This window comes from Mycothermus thermophilus (assembly GCF_041956435.1).
Source record: "Mycothermus thermophilus strain CBS 625.91 unplaced genomic scaffold VTJ04scaffold_5, whole genome shotgun sequence".
Taxonomy (NCBI): domain Eukaryota; kingdom Fungi; phylum Ascomycota; class Sordariomycetes; order Sordariales; family Chaetomiaceae; genus Mycothermus; species Mycothermus thermophilus.
Genome location: NW_027191431.1, coordinates 2,757,115 through 2,771,256, shown reverse-complemented (window position 1 = coordinate 2,771,256; position 14,142 = coordinate 2,757,115). Strand labels below are relative to the sequence as shown.

Genomic DNA, 14,142 nt, shown 5'->3' with positions numbered 1-14,142 from the left:
CCAAAACCTCCAAACCCGGCCCGAGTCTCAACCACCACCTCCCCTCCGATCCCCATCAACCACCCGCACACCTCCTCCTCCGCCTCCATCGTCCGCACGACATGCAACTACCGCTACTCTCGTGCGGCCTCTGGGCCTTGATGGCCACCCAGGCCGCGGCAACCGCCCTGACCTACAAGCTCAATCCCAACGAGGAGGCCTGCTTCTACACCCTGTCCGAGCACAAGGACGAAAAGATTGCCTTTTACTTTGCCGTCCAGGCCGGCGGCTCCTTCGACATCAACTACAAAGTGACGGGCCCCAACAACAAATTCATCATGGAGGGCGAGAAGGAGAGGCAGGGCGACTTTGTCTTTACCGCCCAGGAGGTGGGCGAGTACAAGTTTTGCTTCAACAACGAGATGAGCACCTACACCGAGAAGTTTGTCGACTTTGAGATTGCGGTACGAGATACCCCTGGACATTGCATTGAACCTATCCCCTCTATCTCTCTTACTGACAAACCAATTCCTCAACAGGTCGAAAACGAAGCCCGCGTGACGCTGCCCTCCAAGCAGGGCGCGGCCCCCGAACAGACGTCGTCCCTGGAGGAGTCGCTCTTCAAGATCTCGACCCAGCTGTCCACCATCACCCGCAACCAAAAGTACTTCCGCACCCGCGAGAACCGCAACTTCAGTACCGTCCGCAGCACCGAGTCCCGCATCATCAACTTCAGCCTTGTCCAGATCGCCCTCATCATCTGCATGGGCGCGCTTCAGGTCTTTATCGTTCGCTTCTTCTTCCAGGGCGCGCGCAAGGGCTACGTATGAAGGAAGGATGGAAGGAAGGGTTTCTGTGATGTGGATTGGACGAACAAGAACAAGCTGGCGCATCTTGTCTCTGGTGGGCCGTGGGTGTATAGTAGTGTCATAGGATCACGATCCATGGATAGGTACGGATGGGTGGATGGACGGTTGGCTGGCTTGATTTCTATGGTTCATGAGGGAAGGTCTTTGGAGCAGTGTGCTCTTGTCTTGTCCTTGCTTCCAAATCGATGGCGTGATGATGATGGTTGGATGAATTTGGGCATGTGGTTATTGGTCTCCAAAATTCCATGGTAGAGGTTTACAATTTTTGAAATTCACTGCGGTTTCAATTGGTGTTATTGAGCAGTTGTTCAAACATGATGAACTATATGTAATTCCCAAGTCAGCTCGGTACTCTCTCTTTCCAGGGGCGAGGCGGAAAGCTGGCGTCTGATAAGCGATAAGCGGGTATGGAGCGCCCTGTGGGTCCGTTCCCAGGCAGAGCTCGGTGCAGCCACCGCCTGCGCTTTTCGGCGTGCCTGCAGCTTTTCCCAGCCTTGAAAGTTCACGTCTCCACTGACAACATCATTGAACCTCATCCATCCCCCAACTCTTCCTTCATCAACCCCGTCGCCAGCCATGGCATCCTCAATAGCAGCGGGGCTCGCCCAGGCCCTCCCCAAACCAAAACATGAGTCCGACTACGAAGAACCACGCGTCCAGCAGCGCGGCCCACGAATTGTCTCGGCCGACCAGATCGACCAAACCCAGATCGTCCTCAAGAGATCCGGTCCTCCCCCATACCCAAACCGCTCCGGCTGGCGTCCGCGCGCCCCCGAGGACTTTGGCGATGGCGGCGCATTCCCCGAAATCCCCGTCGCCCAGTACCCCTGGGGCAAAAACGACTCCTCGTCCAAGTCCAACGCCCTGGTCGTACAGGTCGACAGTGAGGGCAAGGTCGACTACACGGCCATCGCGCGCCAGGGCCACAGCAGCGACCGCATCGTCCACGCGTCCTTCAAAGACCTGATCCCCCTCCGCCAGCGTGCTGAGGCCGGTGAGATCAATCTCGCGCGTCCCAGCGCAGAGGAGGTGGCTGCGACCGCAGAGCGCACCAAGAACGCGCTGGCCGCGCTCGTGAACAGCGCTCTGGCGTCGCAGAAGCCCAAGAATGTCAATGTCGGTGGCAAGAGGGAGCCGACATACGTGCGGTACACGCCGTCGGCGCAGATGGGGGATAGTTCCAAGAAGCAGGAGAGGATTATCAAGATTGTGGAGAGGCAGAAAGGTGCGTGTTCTCCTTGGCTTTTTGTCACTGCGTTCTTGCTTGCCAGCCTATGCTAACTCATCTCCTCAGATCCGATGGAGCCGCCCAAGTTCAAGCACAAGAAAATTCCCAGAGGCCCGCCGTCACCACCGCCGCCGGTCATGCACTCGCCACCCAGGAAACTTACCGCCGAGGATCAGGAGGCCTGGCGCATTCGTACGTTCATACCCTCTGCACGTCAATGGTTGAAACATTTGCTAACATGTTCTACCAGCCCCTGCCGTGTCCATGTGGAAGAACCCCAAGGGTTTCACAATTGCCCTCGACAAGCGAGTGGCCGCCGACGGCCGTGGGCTCCAGGACGTCACCATCAACGACAAATTCGCCCAGTTCTCGGAAGCCTTGTTCATGGCCGACCGGCACGCCCGCGAAGAGGTCCGCCAGCGGGCCCTCATGCAGCAACGCCTGGCCGAAAAGGAGCGGCAGCAAAAGGAGGAACATCTCCGCCAACTCGCCCAGCAAGCCCGCGCCGAAAAGGCCGCGGCGGCCAGCAAACGCCGCCACCGTTCCCGCTCCCGCTCCGGATCCCGCTCCCGGTCGGGCTCGCGCTCCTCGTACAGCAGCCGCTCCGACTCTGGCTCAGAAACGGACGAGTCCGAGCGCGAGCGCATGCGCGCCCGCCGCGAAAAGCGGCTCGAAGACGAGCGCAAGATGCGCCAGGGCCGCATGGGCGCGCAGCGGCGCGCCGAGGTGCTCGCGCGCGAGATGGGGCGCGACATATCGGAAAAGATCGCGCTGGGCGTGGCTAAGCCGACGGCGTCGGGCGAGAGCATGTACGACTCGCGCCTGTTCAACCAGTCGAGCGGCTTCGGCAGCGGGTTCAACGAGGACAACCCCTACGACAAGCCGCTGTTTGCCGCGCAGGAGGCCATCAGCAGCATCTACCGTCCGCGGGCCAACCTGGACGACGAGTACGACGAGGCCGAGGGTGATCGGGAGATGGCGCGGATCCAGAAGGGGAGCAGGTTCGGAGAGGCGCTGGGGAGGGGCACGTTTAAGGGGGTGGCCGAGGCGGAGGCCAGGGAGGGACCCGTGCAGTTTGAGAAGGATACGGGCGGGGAGTTTAATGTGGATCAGTTCTTGTCGGAAGTGCAGAAGGGGACGTCCGGGACCGGGTCCGGGTCGGCGGCCAAGAGGTCGTATGGATTGCAGGAGCAGGACGCGAGGCAGTCGAAGAGGAGTAGGGTGGAGGATGATGAGGAGGATTATTGAGTGGGAGGGAAGTGAGGTTGTTGGGAGTCATTTGGTACAATACATACTTAGCGGGTTTGGTTGGTTCTTTTCTAATCTTGAGGTCGCTCATGCAGACCGTTCTCTGAGCGTTTGAGAGTGGACTTCCTCATCAAAATCAAATGAAGTGGTTAAACCTTTTGCAGTACATACAAACATGATTCTCTTGTCGTCCGCTTTCAACAAATTCATCCTCGGCCCTGATCTTTGCTCTCTTCATATCTATCTAGGTGCTTAGGTATGCCTGTGTAACAACCCTTCCCGTCCTGCCGCACCCTGTGCCTGGGGATCTGAGATGGTTGAACTGTCCAGCCTGGTAAGGTTGTGTCACATTAACAGAATGAAGTGTCGCGTGTCCCTGTCCCTGACGACAGGTCTCACACAAACTACCTGACCGAAGGGTACTGACCTCCCGACGGCCCGTCTTGTGCCTCTCGGTTCGGATCGATTCGGTTAGGAGTGGATGGAGGGAGGGTGTCACATCGGTTTCGATGGTTTAGTTTCCGTTTGTGGCTGTGGTCTTTCCTTACTATGTACTAGTCTGTTGTGTGTCTGTTGTGTGTATCCGAACAACAATCTCATCAATGACATCATAGCCCGAGCTTTTGTTGTTCGGACCGCGCGGAACCTTAGGGTAGCCAACCAGGTGCTGCTGATGTGGAATGGGGGAGTTAAGCAATGCTACGTAGATTAAATAAATGAAAGCGAAGCGAAGACGTAGTCCAACTGACACCGACCGGTGAGGTTGTTGCTTGGAGGTGGGTTTGGGCAGGAGGGCGGAAGACAAGCAAGCGGTCGCATCGAACTATCACCAACCGTCAGTCCGTCAGCATGCATGGGCTTTGTGTGGTTGCCATGCTGTTATGCAAGCAGCAGAGCTATGCCGAGGACAGAACCCGCCGTTTCGGTGGAATATCTTCAAACACATGTCGGTTTGCAGAATCGTAACTCGGGAAGCTGGGGAATGTACAGGTTGAGTTTGTCTCCACAGAGGAGCTCTTTGCTCTCCTCATCCTTTGGACACTGAGAAACTGAGTTGGTTTTTTCTATGCACCCCGTTTTTTGCTGCCGCATTGTGGACGGATTTCAGGCTGATATCCCCGCTCAGGTACACGAGGATCCTTCTCGCTTTCGTAGCTCTCTGCTCTCATGTCAGGGACGGAGCGGGAATAGGGTTGGTTTGGTGTGCGGCCTGTTGGTTGTTGCGGGTGTGGCGCAGCAAACCCTTTTCCCTTCCCCACGTCTCGGACATACTACTGCGAAGTCATGTTAGGGACCACACACAAGTCCCTGAATGCTACGGTATGCTCATGTTCGGAGAGACGGGTTGGGTGCCCGATGAGTCTTTTGATGCCTCGGTATCGGGTTGTGTACGCATACGCTGCGTGTTTTCTGCTCCGTTTCCATGTCTCCCATACATCTTCAGGCAGGCTTCCCCTGTCACCCAGCCCTATCGTTACCTACCTCAGGCACTCACTCGCTTGAAGTGACATTGACGCGGCATGATAACTAGCGCGTGAGCGCTTGGCTTGGCTTGCGTGGTGTGGACAGTCCTTTGGTGTGGAAAATAAAGTTTGTTCGGTCTGAGATACGAGAAACCGGGGGTGAGATGGTAAATGAAAGGGCATATGGCGCGGTGAGGTATGGCACTTGTGTGTGCCTGACCGTTGGGAAGAGGTTATTAAATGGCTGGTATAAGACCATAACGGTCCAAATATGTAGTTCTTGACTTTCTTCTTCCTTTCCCGTGAGACAACTAAACTACCACTTGCGGGTGTGGCTTGTCTCTCGTGTCCCCTCGATTCCACCACCCTAGCGAGGACCCCGCTACAAGAGACAAGATGACCTATTATGGCGAGGAGAAGGTCAGGGTGTGGTGGAATCCGGCGACCTGGACAAGAAGGATATGGCTCATCGTGGGTACCGTCGTGGTCCTCGCTGTGGTGGCCATCGTGGGCGCGGTGGTGGGCGTGAAGGCGACACAGGGATTTGGAGACGGCAGCAGTGATGCTTATCCGGACTACTATCCGATCAATTACACGCTTGTTGACACTTGTAAGTAGGATGGGACGAGGAGGATCGGGTGAATTAAGGAGGGGGAGGAACACTGCTGGCTGTTGACCTGGCCTAACCGAATTACTGACTTACTAACAGACTCGGGAACAACCTTCTTTGACAAGTTCATCTACTTCCGCGACGTCGACCCAACGGGAGGCCATGTGCATTATGTCGACCCGGAGTACGCCGGGTGGTTTGTATGTCATTCCGCCATCCCTTTTTCGAGTACTTATCCAGTCTGGAATGGAATGTCAGCTAATAACTCCGATGTCTATCAGAACCTGACCTACGCTACCGAAACCACCGCCATCATCAAGGTCGATACGACCGTCGGACCGGGAGACGAGCCCGACGCATCCACTGGCCGCTTCACGGTGCGCCTTGAGTCCAAGACCCAGTACGGTCCGGGACTCTTCCTCTTCGACGTGAAGCACACCCCGCACGGGTGCGCGACGTGGCCTGCTCTGTGGCTGACCGAGTAAGTCATACCTCCCATCTACCTATCTCACTCTCTCTCTTTCACACGTCACCACCACCACCATCGCCAATATCCTCACAAAAACACTAACCCCGTCCAGTCCCCACAACTGGCCCGCCCACGGCGAAATCGACATCATGGAAGCCGTCAACCAAGCCGTCTCGGGCAACCTAATGGCGCTGCACACCGCCGAGGGGTGCACCATGGAGAACGTGCGGCGCCAACTCACCGGCACGCCGGGCCAGGCCGACTGCCACAATGCCACCAACCACAACACGGGCTGCACGGTGACGGGTCCACCCTCAACCTACGGGGCCGATTTCAACGCGGGAGGCGGCGGCATCGTGGCGCTCGAGTGGCGCACCGAGGGGATCCGGGTGTGGGTGTTCCGTCGGGACGATGCGGCCGCGGCGGTCAAGGCGATGCCGGGGATTGGCTCGCCGGTGCCGGATCCGAGTACCTGGGGCTTGCCGCTGGCGGATTTCCCGGCGACGAGGTGCGATGTGGACAGGCATTTTCGGAATCAGAGTATTGTGGTGAATATTGATTTGTGTGGGGTTTTGGTTGAGTCGGTGTGGGAGGAGTCGGGATGTAAGTGACTGCCCGTTTTTGTTATTCTTCTTGATCATCTTGGTTGGTTGGAGAAAGGAAGAAGACCGACTGACTGACTATTTTACAGGCTCGCCGAAGTCATGTGAGAATTTTGTGACTGAGGAGCCCGAGATGTTCAAGGATGCGTACTGGGAGTTTGGATCTTTTCAGGTGTGGCAGGCGAAGAAGTGAGGATGAGATAAAGGGGCGGGAGAGAGGGGATATAGATAATATGAGAGAGAACATGGAGATTCTGGGTGGGATGACGCTGAATGAATGAATAAATGGGTTGGGATAATCATGGGTCTCATGTGTGTGTATTCTCATTTTGGTTGTTGAGATGGCCAACAACACTATCTAGTTTATCTAGTTTAATGGAAGGCAGGAAAACGGTAGATTAGGTAGTTAGATCTTCCGGTTTGCGAATAGACTCAATTGAGTTCTCGTCGGCCATCATGAGGATAAACAACCCCCGAGTCCCATTCATAAGTGAGTACCCCAGTGCTGCCCATCGGCGAGGGAGGTCCGACACCCTTACCCGCGGCGGGTGGCGTAGTGGTAAGGTGTCGACGCCCTCGTCCCCTCGTGGCCCATTCGCTCGTAATCCGTTCAGGTCCTGGGTTCAATACAGGTTGAGTCGTCTGCGCTCGAGGGTTTTTCACCAACCCGGGCACCTTTGTACCGTGCGGTGTCGTTCCGGTCCGACCTGGGCAAAGCTAGTCGGGATCCGCGCCCCGCGGACCACGTCCTCCCGGCGGCGCGGCTCTGACCGGGGAGGCCGTGACGACGCTCACCGTCAAAGACCCAACACGGGCCCGGAGGACGCGACTTTGTCTCAAGCCGTGGTGTAACAGCCACGGTCACCCGCGTGAGGGGGACGGGTCGTGGCCTCGCGGAATCCCCGCTGGCAGCCCCAGCACCAAACAACCCTCTCAACCCCCCCATCACCACCTCCCACGGTAATCCGTGGGTTGGTGGGCAGAGTTCCAAACTTACCTCGAACGTTCCAAAGGACCAGGACCGACCGACCCCAGCAAGGACGACACGACCCAGGACCCAGGACCAGGACCCAAGGACCGACCCGACCAAGGATGGACGACGCGAAGTAAAACCCGTCCGGGGGTTTTCGTAGCCGGTCACCTCCTCACTCCCTGGCTGCAGACAGGGATGAGGGGCTGGTCGGTGAGCTTTTGCCGGTTTGTTCAGATGAGATAGATGACCATATTTCTTCTTTTCCTCTCTTCTTGGGATCGAAGATAATTGTGATCGGTTGGAATGCTATTGATTGGTGTTCTTGATGATGTGAGTGAGGCGTTGGTCATATTGGTGATTGTTTACTCTCCTTTTCGGGAGTTCTGTTCCCGCAGCAACGGCAACCCACCTACACCCCCCGACTTGTTGAAAATGAAGCAATCACCGAGTCATCGTTTCCTGACTGATTGACTGAGTGACTGAGGTGGCTGTGGCTTGAATTGAGACGTCCATTATTACTGTAATGTAACTACCTGACCTACCATGAACCACGCCGAGTCTCAGACATTAAGCATCAATCCATCCATGCATGGATTTTAATTTTCAGAGGCAACCAGTCAATCCTGTGCCTCCCAGGCCCAAGTCTATCATTGAGTGGCGATGTCTCTACCCAGAAGAACCCACGTCTATGAAAGTTCAACCCAACCCAACCCAACCCAACCCAAACGCCAATGCCATGACATGACAACAACACCCCAGGCCAGTCCCAGCCCACCCATTCTACCTCCCTATCTCCCAATGTACAAGACAAAAGATTCATCCCTCCATACAATAATATACACCCCCTCTACCCCACCCCACCCCATCATCAATCCCTCGATCAATCATCCTCCTTCGGCATCCTCATCCAAGCATCAATCGCCGCCGAAAACGCCGCAAACCCGGCACACCCAACCGCCATGGCTTGCGGCCCCCCATTCCTCGCCAATATCGCGCCCGTCGCGCAACCCGCCGCCACGCCGTTGGCCAAATCGTTTTTCGCCCGCAGCCCTTCAATCCCGCACTCGATGCCCGAAAACAGCGCGCCCACCATGCCGAAATTCTTGGCCGTGCTCCACGACCGCTTGCCCATGTCCCGGAACCCGTGGGCGAGTTGTTGTTTTAGGGGCAGGTCCGAGATGGAGGTGACGCCCGGCGGGGCGCCGGGGATGGGGGAGGCGCCGCCCGGGGTGGTTGGGGTGTGGTAGGGGGTGTCGTAGGCCATCTATTTTTTTCACACAGTTAGTCAGGTTGGCAATCAAACTTTGAGGTAAAACTGTCGTGGGAGAGAGGAGAGAGGAGAGAGAAGGGAGGGAGAGGAAGAGGGGAGGGAGCCGTACAGAAGCCATGAACATGCCAAACAACCCGCCCAGCGCAAAACCAGCGGCGCCCGACATGACGGTTTTGGCGTAGCACGATTCCATGGCCGAGGTGAGCCATTTGACGTTGGGATCGTTGGGGTCGTAGCCTGGAGGGACATTTCCCCCTCCACCTCCGCCGAGGGAAGGTAACCTGCCGCCGCCGGTGCCGGGGAAGTTCATTATGGTTTTAGTTTGGGTTTTAGTTTATGTCGTCTGGACTCGGAAATGTGAAGGTATCTCCCGAAACGTTGGAGGGAGATTGATAGATGGTAACTCGGTCGATGGTGGGGCAAAGGAATGGGCGACTCTTCCGTTCCAACTGTCGAGTTTATACTCGCCGGGGCCGTCCGAGCCAAGGCTAGTTGCCGGCAAAAAAAAGTATTTGAGAGAAAACAGCCTTTCTAGCGGACTAAGGGGACGGGACCGGAGGAGTGAGTCTGGGGAAGTCGGCGGCGGGATGTCTCTCATGTCAACGTTATCGGACGAGGGACCCGCGAAAATTCCTTATCGGAAACCCCGGTTTGGCATTGTGCCTGTTGCCACCGCCTTCCGCGGCAAGTCAAGGGGCACGTCTCGGCATCAGGGAGCTCATCAACGCCACCCGAGGATCTTGGGGGTTAGGGATTTTCTAGACAACACAATGCAGGAGACAGATACATACCTACACAGTACATTGAAGGTTGAGGCTCGGAGAGGTAGACAACCAACAGCAACGCCACCACCCCATCCGTAGCAACAGACCTCAATACCTACTCAACTATGTCTTGCTTCTCCATAACTATAGGTAACCCCCTAAAAATCAGCACGTCTTTGCATCATCATCCATCCATGCCAACCACCATAAGCAACAACCTGGAAAGACACAACTCCCGAGCGACCTGCAACCTGCCACCTAACCAGGCAGCCAGAGCAAAAGCCCACCGCTTTCAACAGCAACGAAAATGTCTTCTTGCTTTTCTCTGTCCTCTACTAGGTACCGGGCCTTCATCCCCCCCTCTACCCTTTTAAGAACAGATCCCCAGCGCCATTCCTCAACGACCGCGTCCTGTCCGGGTGGTCCAGCCCCAAGCAATCGTCCTCCTGCGTCACGTCCCAGAGTATGTCATCTGCGGAAAACAACAAATTAGCATCATCATGTAATATACAAAATGAAGGAAGGGAAAAGAACTCACCATCAGTCAAATACTGCGGCCTCGAAAAGTGCGACCTCCTCACAACCGCAAACTTGATCTTTTCAAAGCTCTTCCCCTTGAGCCCAATCCGCTTCTCGAGCCTCTTCTTGGTGTCGGCAAACTTCTCGCCTTCCTTGAGCAAGAACCTAAACGGGATGCCGTGCGACCTGCTGGGCTCCACGTGAAACTGGAAGCACGAGATGAAGTGGCTCTGGTCCTTGACCTCGGCATCCTCGGGAGGTATCCGCTCCGCAATCACCGTCGTGTAATCGTTGATGCTAATCACGGGGTAGTCGCGCGGCAGCTCGCGGAAGAACTTGTGGTTGCTGATCTCGTAGATGCGCATCGGCCCGGCCTCGGCCTCGCTGGGGATCTTGGCCTTCTTGATAAGGCAGTCAATCAAATCCGCAACCTGGCCCGTCTTGGGTACCAGCACGTCAAACTGCTCTTCCTTGGTAATGCCCTCGCTGAGCAGTGTGAGCTTGATGCTCTTCTTGGTCTCCAGCTCCGACAAGCTCAGCTCCAGCACCTCAAAGAAGAGCGTGTCGTTGCGCTGGTTGAGCGTGATCTGCCCATATCCGGGCGGCGTGAGGATGGTGTGGAGCGTCTGGTTCTGCCCCCGCTTGACCGCCGTGCGCGGGTTGCCCGAGCTGGCGTTGACGGTGAAGAAGCGGATGTGCGTCGGCTGCACTCCGAGCTTCTCGCCCACCTTCTCTGACAGCCTGTCATACCCGATCTTGCCGTTCAGCACCAGCTCGAAAGGCGGATACGCCTCGGCGTCGCATTTCTGCGGGTGCGGCTTGAACGTGACGGTCCGCTTGTTGAGGAGGAAATCGTAGTACTCCCGGGCATCCTCCGCGCGGTCAAGGGATTTTCTGCTGTAGAGGCAATACCTATCAGTCGCCGCTTGCTCATCAGGTCGAGAAAGAAAAAACAAACTTACCCCTCCTCTGGAGACTGCCTCTCGCTCCCACCCAAGCTCAGCTTGACCTTGCTAGGACGCTCTTTCACCCGCTGGAAGCAGATGATATCACCATCCTGGAGCTCTGCAGCCTTCAGGGTCTGCTTCGGCTTGTTGAGCGGCTCGATCATGTTGGGCTTGATCTCCTCCCACATGAGGATCTTCTCGTCGCTCTCCAGCTTCTCCCAGCCCATCTTCTTCATGATGATCGGCACCAGCTCCTCAATCTTGCGATCCTTGCCAAAGTAGAAATGCGTGACACCCCTGAGAGTTTGCGTTTCGGGGTCGAACCGCTTGAGGAAAAGCAGGATCAGATCGTTCTTAACAACGACGCCGTTGGCGAGCCCGCCGTACGTCGGCCAGATGCCAACGCCGTTCCCATCGACTTGCTCAGCCACCTCGACCCACACGCGCAGGAACTGGTCCCGATGGGCCACCGCTCGGTTGTACGTCTCCTCGACAGTCGGGTTCAGGTCCATGAAGGGAATATCCGGCCGGATGGTCTTGTTCTGCCGGTTCACCATGGCCCACAACCGAATGCGCTTCGGATCCTGCCCAACATCCTTGGCGATCAGGGCGACCAAGTCTCTCATGCTCGCAGACCGGAGGACGCGGTAGTACCTAGGTGCCGCGGCGTTGTTATCCGGGGATGCGTCAAAGGTGGTCAGGTCAGTGCCGCCATGGTTCTGGAAGGTCGTCTCGGTAATAGCCTTAACGCCGAGATACAGATGCTGCTCTTCCCGTTCCTTGCGCAATGCCTCCCTGGCCGCGTACTCCTCTGCAAACCGTTTCTCTGCAAATACTGTTAGTCCAAACCTTGTCACACATACAGAAAAAAATAGGAAGGGTAGACGCACGAAGATGCTCAGGTGCATCGGCATCCGTGACTGGGCAGAGGATCTTGTCGAGCCTGGACTTGCGGATGTACACAAGCATGTAAGCGCTGTTGGGCCTCATCAAAGGTCCCTTCTTGCCGAGGGTTCGGATCTGCCCATTAGGCAGCTTATAGGGCCCACCAAAGTTCTCCTCTAGAACCTCGCGTTTCCGCGCCTTGGTCACCTTGTCATCGTCGTACTTGTACCACCAGCCGTCCTTGTTGGGCTTGATGAAGGCATAGTAGTGTCCCGCGTTAAGGTCGCCGCTGTGCACAAGCACGCCGTGCAGCTGGTACTCCCAAGGCTCGGACCTATCGGCGTCCTTGTCGAGGTACGGCGAGGCGTCAAACTCCTCGGGGAACTCGTAGCGGTCGTTGATCTTCATCATGGCGTCCCGCTGAATGTCGTACTCGAAGCGCTTCAGCTGGAGATGGAGCACGTCCGGGAAGCTCTGGAAGATGACGCCCTTGTTGGCATCCTGCAGCTTGTACTCATCGCCCGCAAAGTACTGGTTCTCGCCGTCCAGCTTCTCGACTTGGATGTAGTCCTGGAAGCTGTCGAGAAGGTTCCGGTTCCCGCTGACATTGAGCTGGACGTCCCAGAAGTCCTCGATGCGGCTCGACTCGTACGGCACGTTGATGCACGAAATGTACGTCTTGATCTTGCCGCTGAACATCTCGGGCAGCACCTTCTCTAGTTCAGTCCCCTTCATCTTCTCCTCCATGCGCTCCATCAGTTTCCGCGACAGCTCCTGGACGTCCTGTTGCTCAAAGATGTGCCGCGTCTCCCAGCCGAACGACTTGGTCAGCTCCATCGTGCCCACAGCCGTGTTGGACGTCTGCAGTTGGTAGAAGAGCCGTTGCAACGTGTAAGCGCTATTAGTCATGCTTTCATCGTTTTGGGTGGGGATCTGGTAGATGGCTTTGCGGAAGGCGTTGGTGAAGTAGAGAGACTGCAGCAACGAGTTGAGGTAACACGTTGCTCCCTGGTTCTTGAGACCAACATAGCCCGTCTCCTTCTTGGAATCGTAGTTGTTGAAGTTGTGCCACAGGACGCCCGTCTCGTCTTCGACGACGCGGACGTAAGCGCTGATGTTGCATGAGTCGTTCTCGATGAGCGGGCGGTCCCAGGACTCCCAGACAGTGTTGAACATCTTGCGCGTTTCCAGGAAACGAGTGAAGCCCCAATCGGCCTCCTCCTTTGTGAAGCGGTGGTGGGCGGCATGGTGGAAGAAGATGTGGGGGTGGTTTTTGTTCCATACGACTAGGGCGAACTGCACACAGCAGCTCCAGTCTTCGGGGATGGCTCCGGGTTCGAAGCCATGTTCGAGGTAGATGGAACACTGGTCGAGGACGTTGTTGCCAAACGGGAAGAGGAGGATGCGCCTAAGGGAAGGGAAAACCAGGTGTTAGCGAGACATGTCGTTGACCCAGGATTTTTTGGATGGTGCATACCATGGGTAGCCTCCAGCATGGAATATCGGACCATGCTCCTTCTTGGGGGTCGCCCTCCAGTTTTCTATGGTCCAAGTGTGAACGACGTCTTCGATGATGCGGGGTTCTTCGGCCAGCGGCTGAAGCACATGTGCTTTCATGGCCTCATCTAAGGTGGGTGTTGGTTAGCTGGCGGGGGTCGGAGCAGGGGAGGCGGATGGTTCGGAGAGAGGGGAATGGCAATAACGTACAGTCGCTAGCGAGGAGGGTGTCGGTATCCATCTGATCGGGAGGGTTAATGATGGCGACATCTTCGGACTCGGTGCCATTTGGCTCGACGACGTGCTCCTCTGGAGCATCTAGCCCCGCGGGGTTCTGCGCTGGCCCGGTTGGCTGAATGTCGTCCTGGAGGGACATGTCAGCGAGGGTGTTTGGGAGTGTCGCGGCATCCATGTTTGGCAACTCGGGAAGCCAAAAGGCAGGGCGCGGTCGGATGCTGCGGAATGGGAAGAGGTGTCGCAAAACAGCCGAGTCGAGTCAAAGCAAGTTGACAATGTGGGTACGGAGTAGGTATGGAGTCTGGACGTGGACAGACAGGTGATGGAAAAAAAGGATGGGTCGTAGGTAGGAGGGGCAGCTGGGCCGTAGTGTGTGACAAGGGAGGCAGGCTGGAAGAGAAGAAAAAACGAGGCTTTGTTGTGAAGGAGCTGAGGCAGTGATGTGAAGGGGACTCACCATAATTGGGATGACGGAGCTGACCATGTGCAAGGCAAGATCAGGTCTGGAAGGAGTGAGGCGAGGGAGGTGCTTGAGGAACTCCCGGACGGCGACTGTGGGTCAAGGGAAGGCGCAGTTCCGGG

At 56.5% G+C, this 14,142-nt stretch overlaps 5 protein-coding genes across 5 annotated transcripts; 3 read left to right on the top strand and 2 right to left on the bottom strand.

Annotated features, from left to right (window-relative positions):
* Positions 1–101: 101 nt before the first annotated feature.
* VTJ04DRAFT_8075 (uncharacterized protein) lies at positions 102–809 on the top strand (the record flags this gene model as incomplete). The annotated part of the gene is made up of 2 exons (XM_069366472.1): positions 102–443; positions 519–809. The coding sequence occupies 2 exons, from the start codon at positions 102–104 to the stop codon at positions 807–809; spliced, it is 633 nt and encodes a 210-aa protein (XP_069217403.1).
* A 615-nt stretch (positions 810–1,424) lies between these two features.
* Positions 1,425–3,324, top strand: VTJ04DRAFT_8074 (uncharacterized protein; the record flags this gene model as incomplete). Its single annotated transcript, XM_069366471.1, has 3 exons — positions 1,425–2,073; positions 2,143–2,268; positions 2,327–3,324. 3 exons carry the CDS (start codon positions 1,425–1,427, stop codon positions 3,322–3,324), a joined length of 1,773 nt encoding a protein of 590 aa, XP_069217402.1.
* A 1,859-nt stretch (positions 3,325–5,183) lies between these two features.
* On the top strand, positions 5,184–6,661 carry VTJ04DRAFT_8073 (uncharacterized protein; the record flags this gene model as incomplete). The annotated part of the gene is made up of 5 exons (XM_069366470.1): positions 5,184–5,397; positions 5,497–5,597; positions 5,679–5,878; positions 5,979–6,469; positions 6,558–6,661. The coding sequence occupies 5 exons, from the start codon at positions 5,184–5,186 to the stop codon at positions 6,659–6,661; spliced, it is 1,110 nt and encodes a 369-aa protein (XP_069217401.1).
* Positions 6,662–8,321: 1,660 nt separating this feature from the next.
* VTJ04DRAFT_8072 (uncharacterized protein) lies at positions 8,322–9,021 on the bottom strand (the record flags this gene model as incomplete). The annotated part of the gene is made up of 2 exons (XM_069366469.1): positions 8,322–8,705; positions 8,821–9,021. 2 exons carry the CDS (start codon positions 9,019–9,021, stop codon positions 8,322–8,324), a joined length of 585 nt encoding a protein of 194 aa, XP_069217400.1.
* Positions 9,022–9,837: 816 nt separating this feature from the next.
* VTJ04DRAFT_8071 (uncharacterized protein) lies at positions 9,838–14,044 on the bottom strand (the record flags this gene model as incomplete). The annotated part of the gene is made up of 7 exons (XM_069366468.1): positions 9,838–9,947; positions 10,014–10,891; positions 10,957–11,767; positions 11,832–13,234; positions 13,304–13,451; positions 13,534–13,687; positions 14,018–14,044. 7 exons carry the CDS (start codon positions 14,042–14,044, stop codon positions 9,838–9,840), a joined length of 3,531 nt encoding a protein of 1,176 aa, XP_069217399.1.
* Positions 14,045–14,142: the final 98 nt, after the last annotated feature.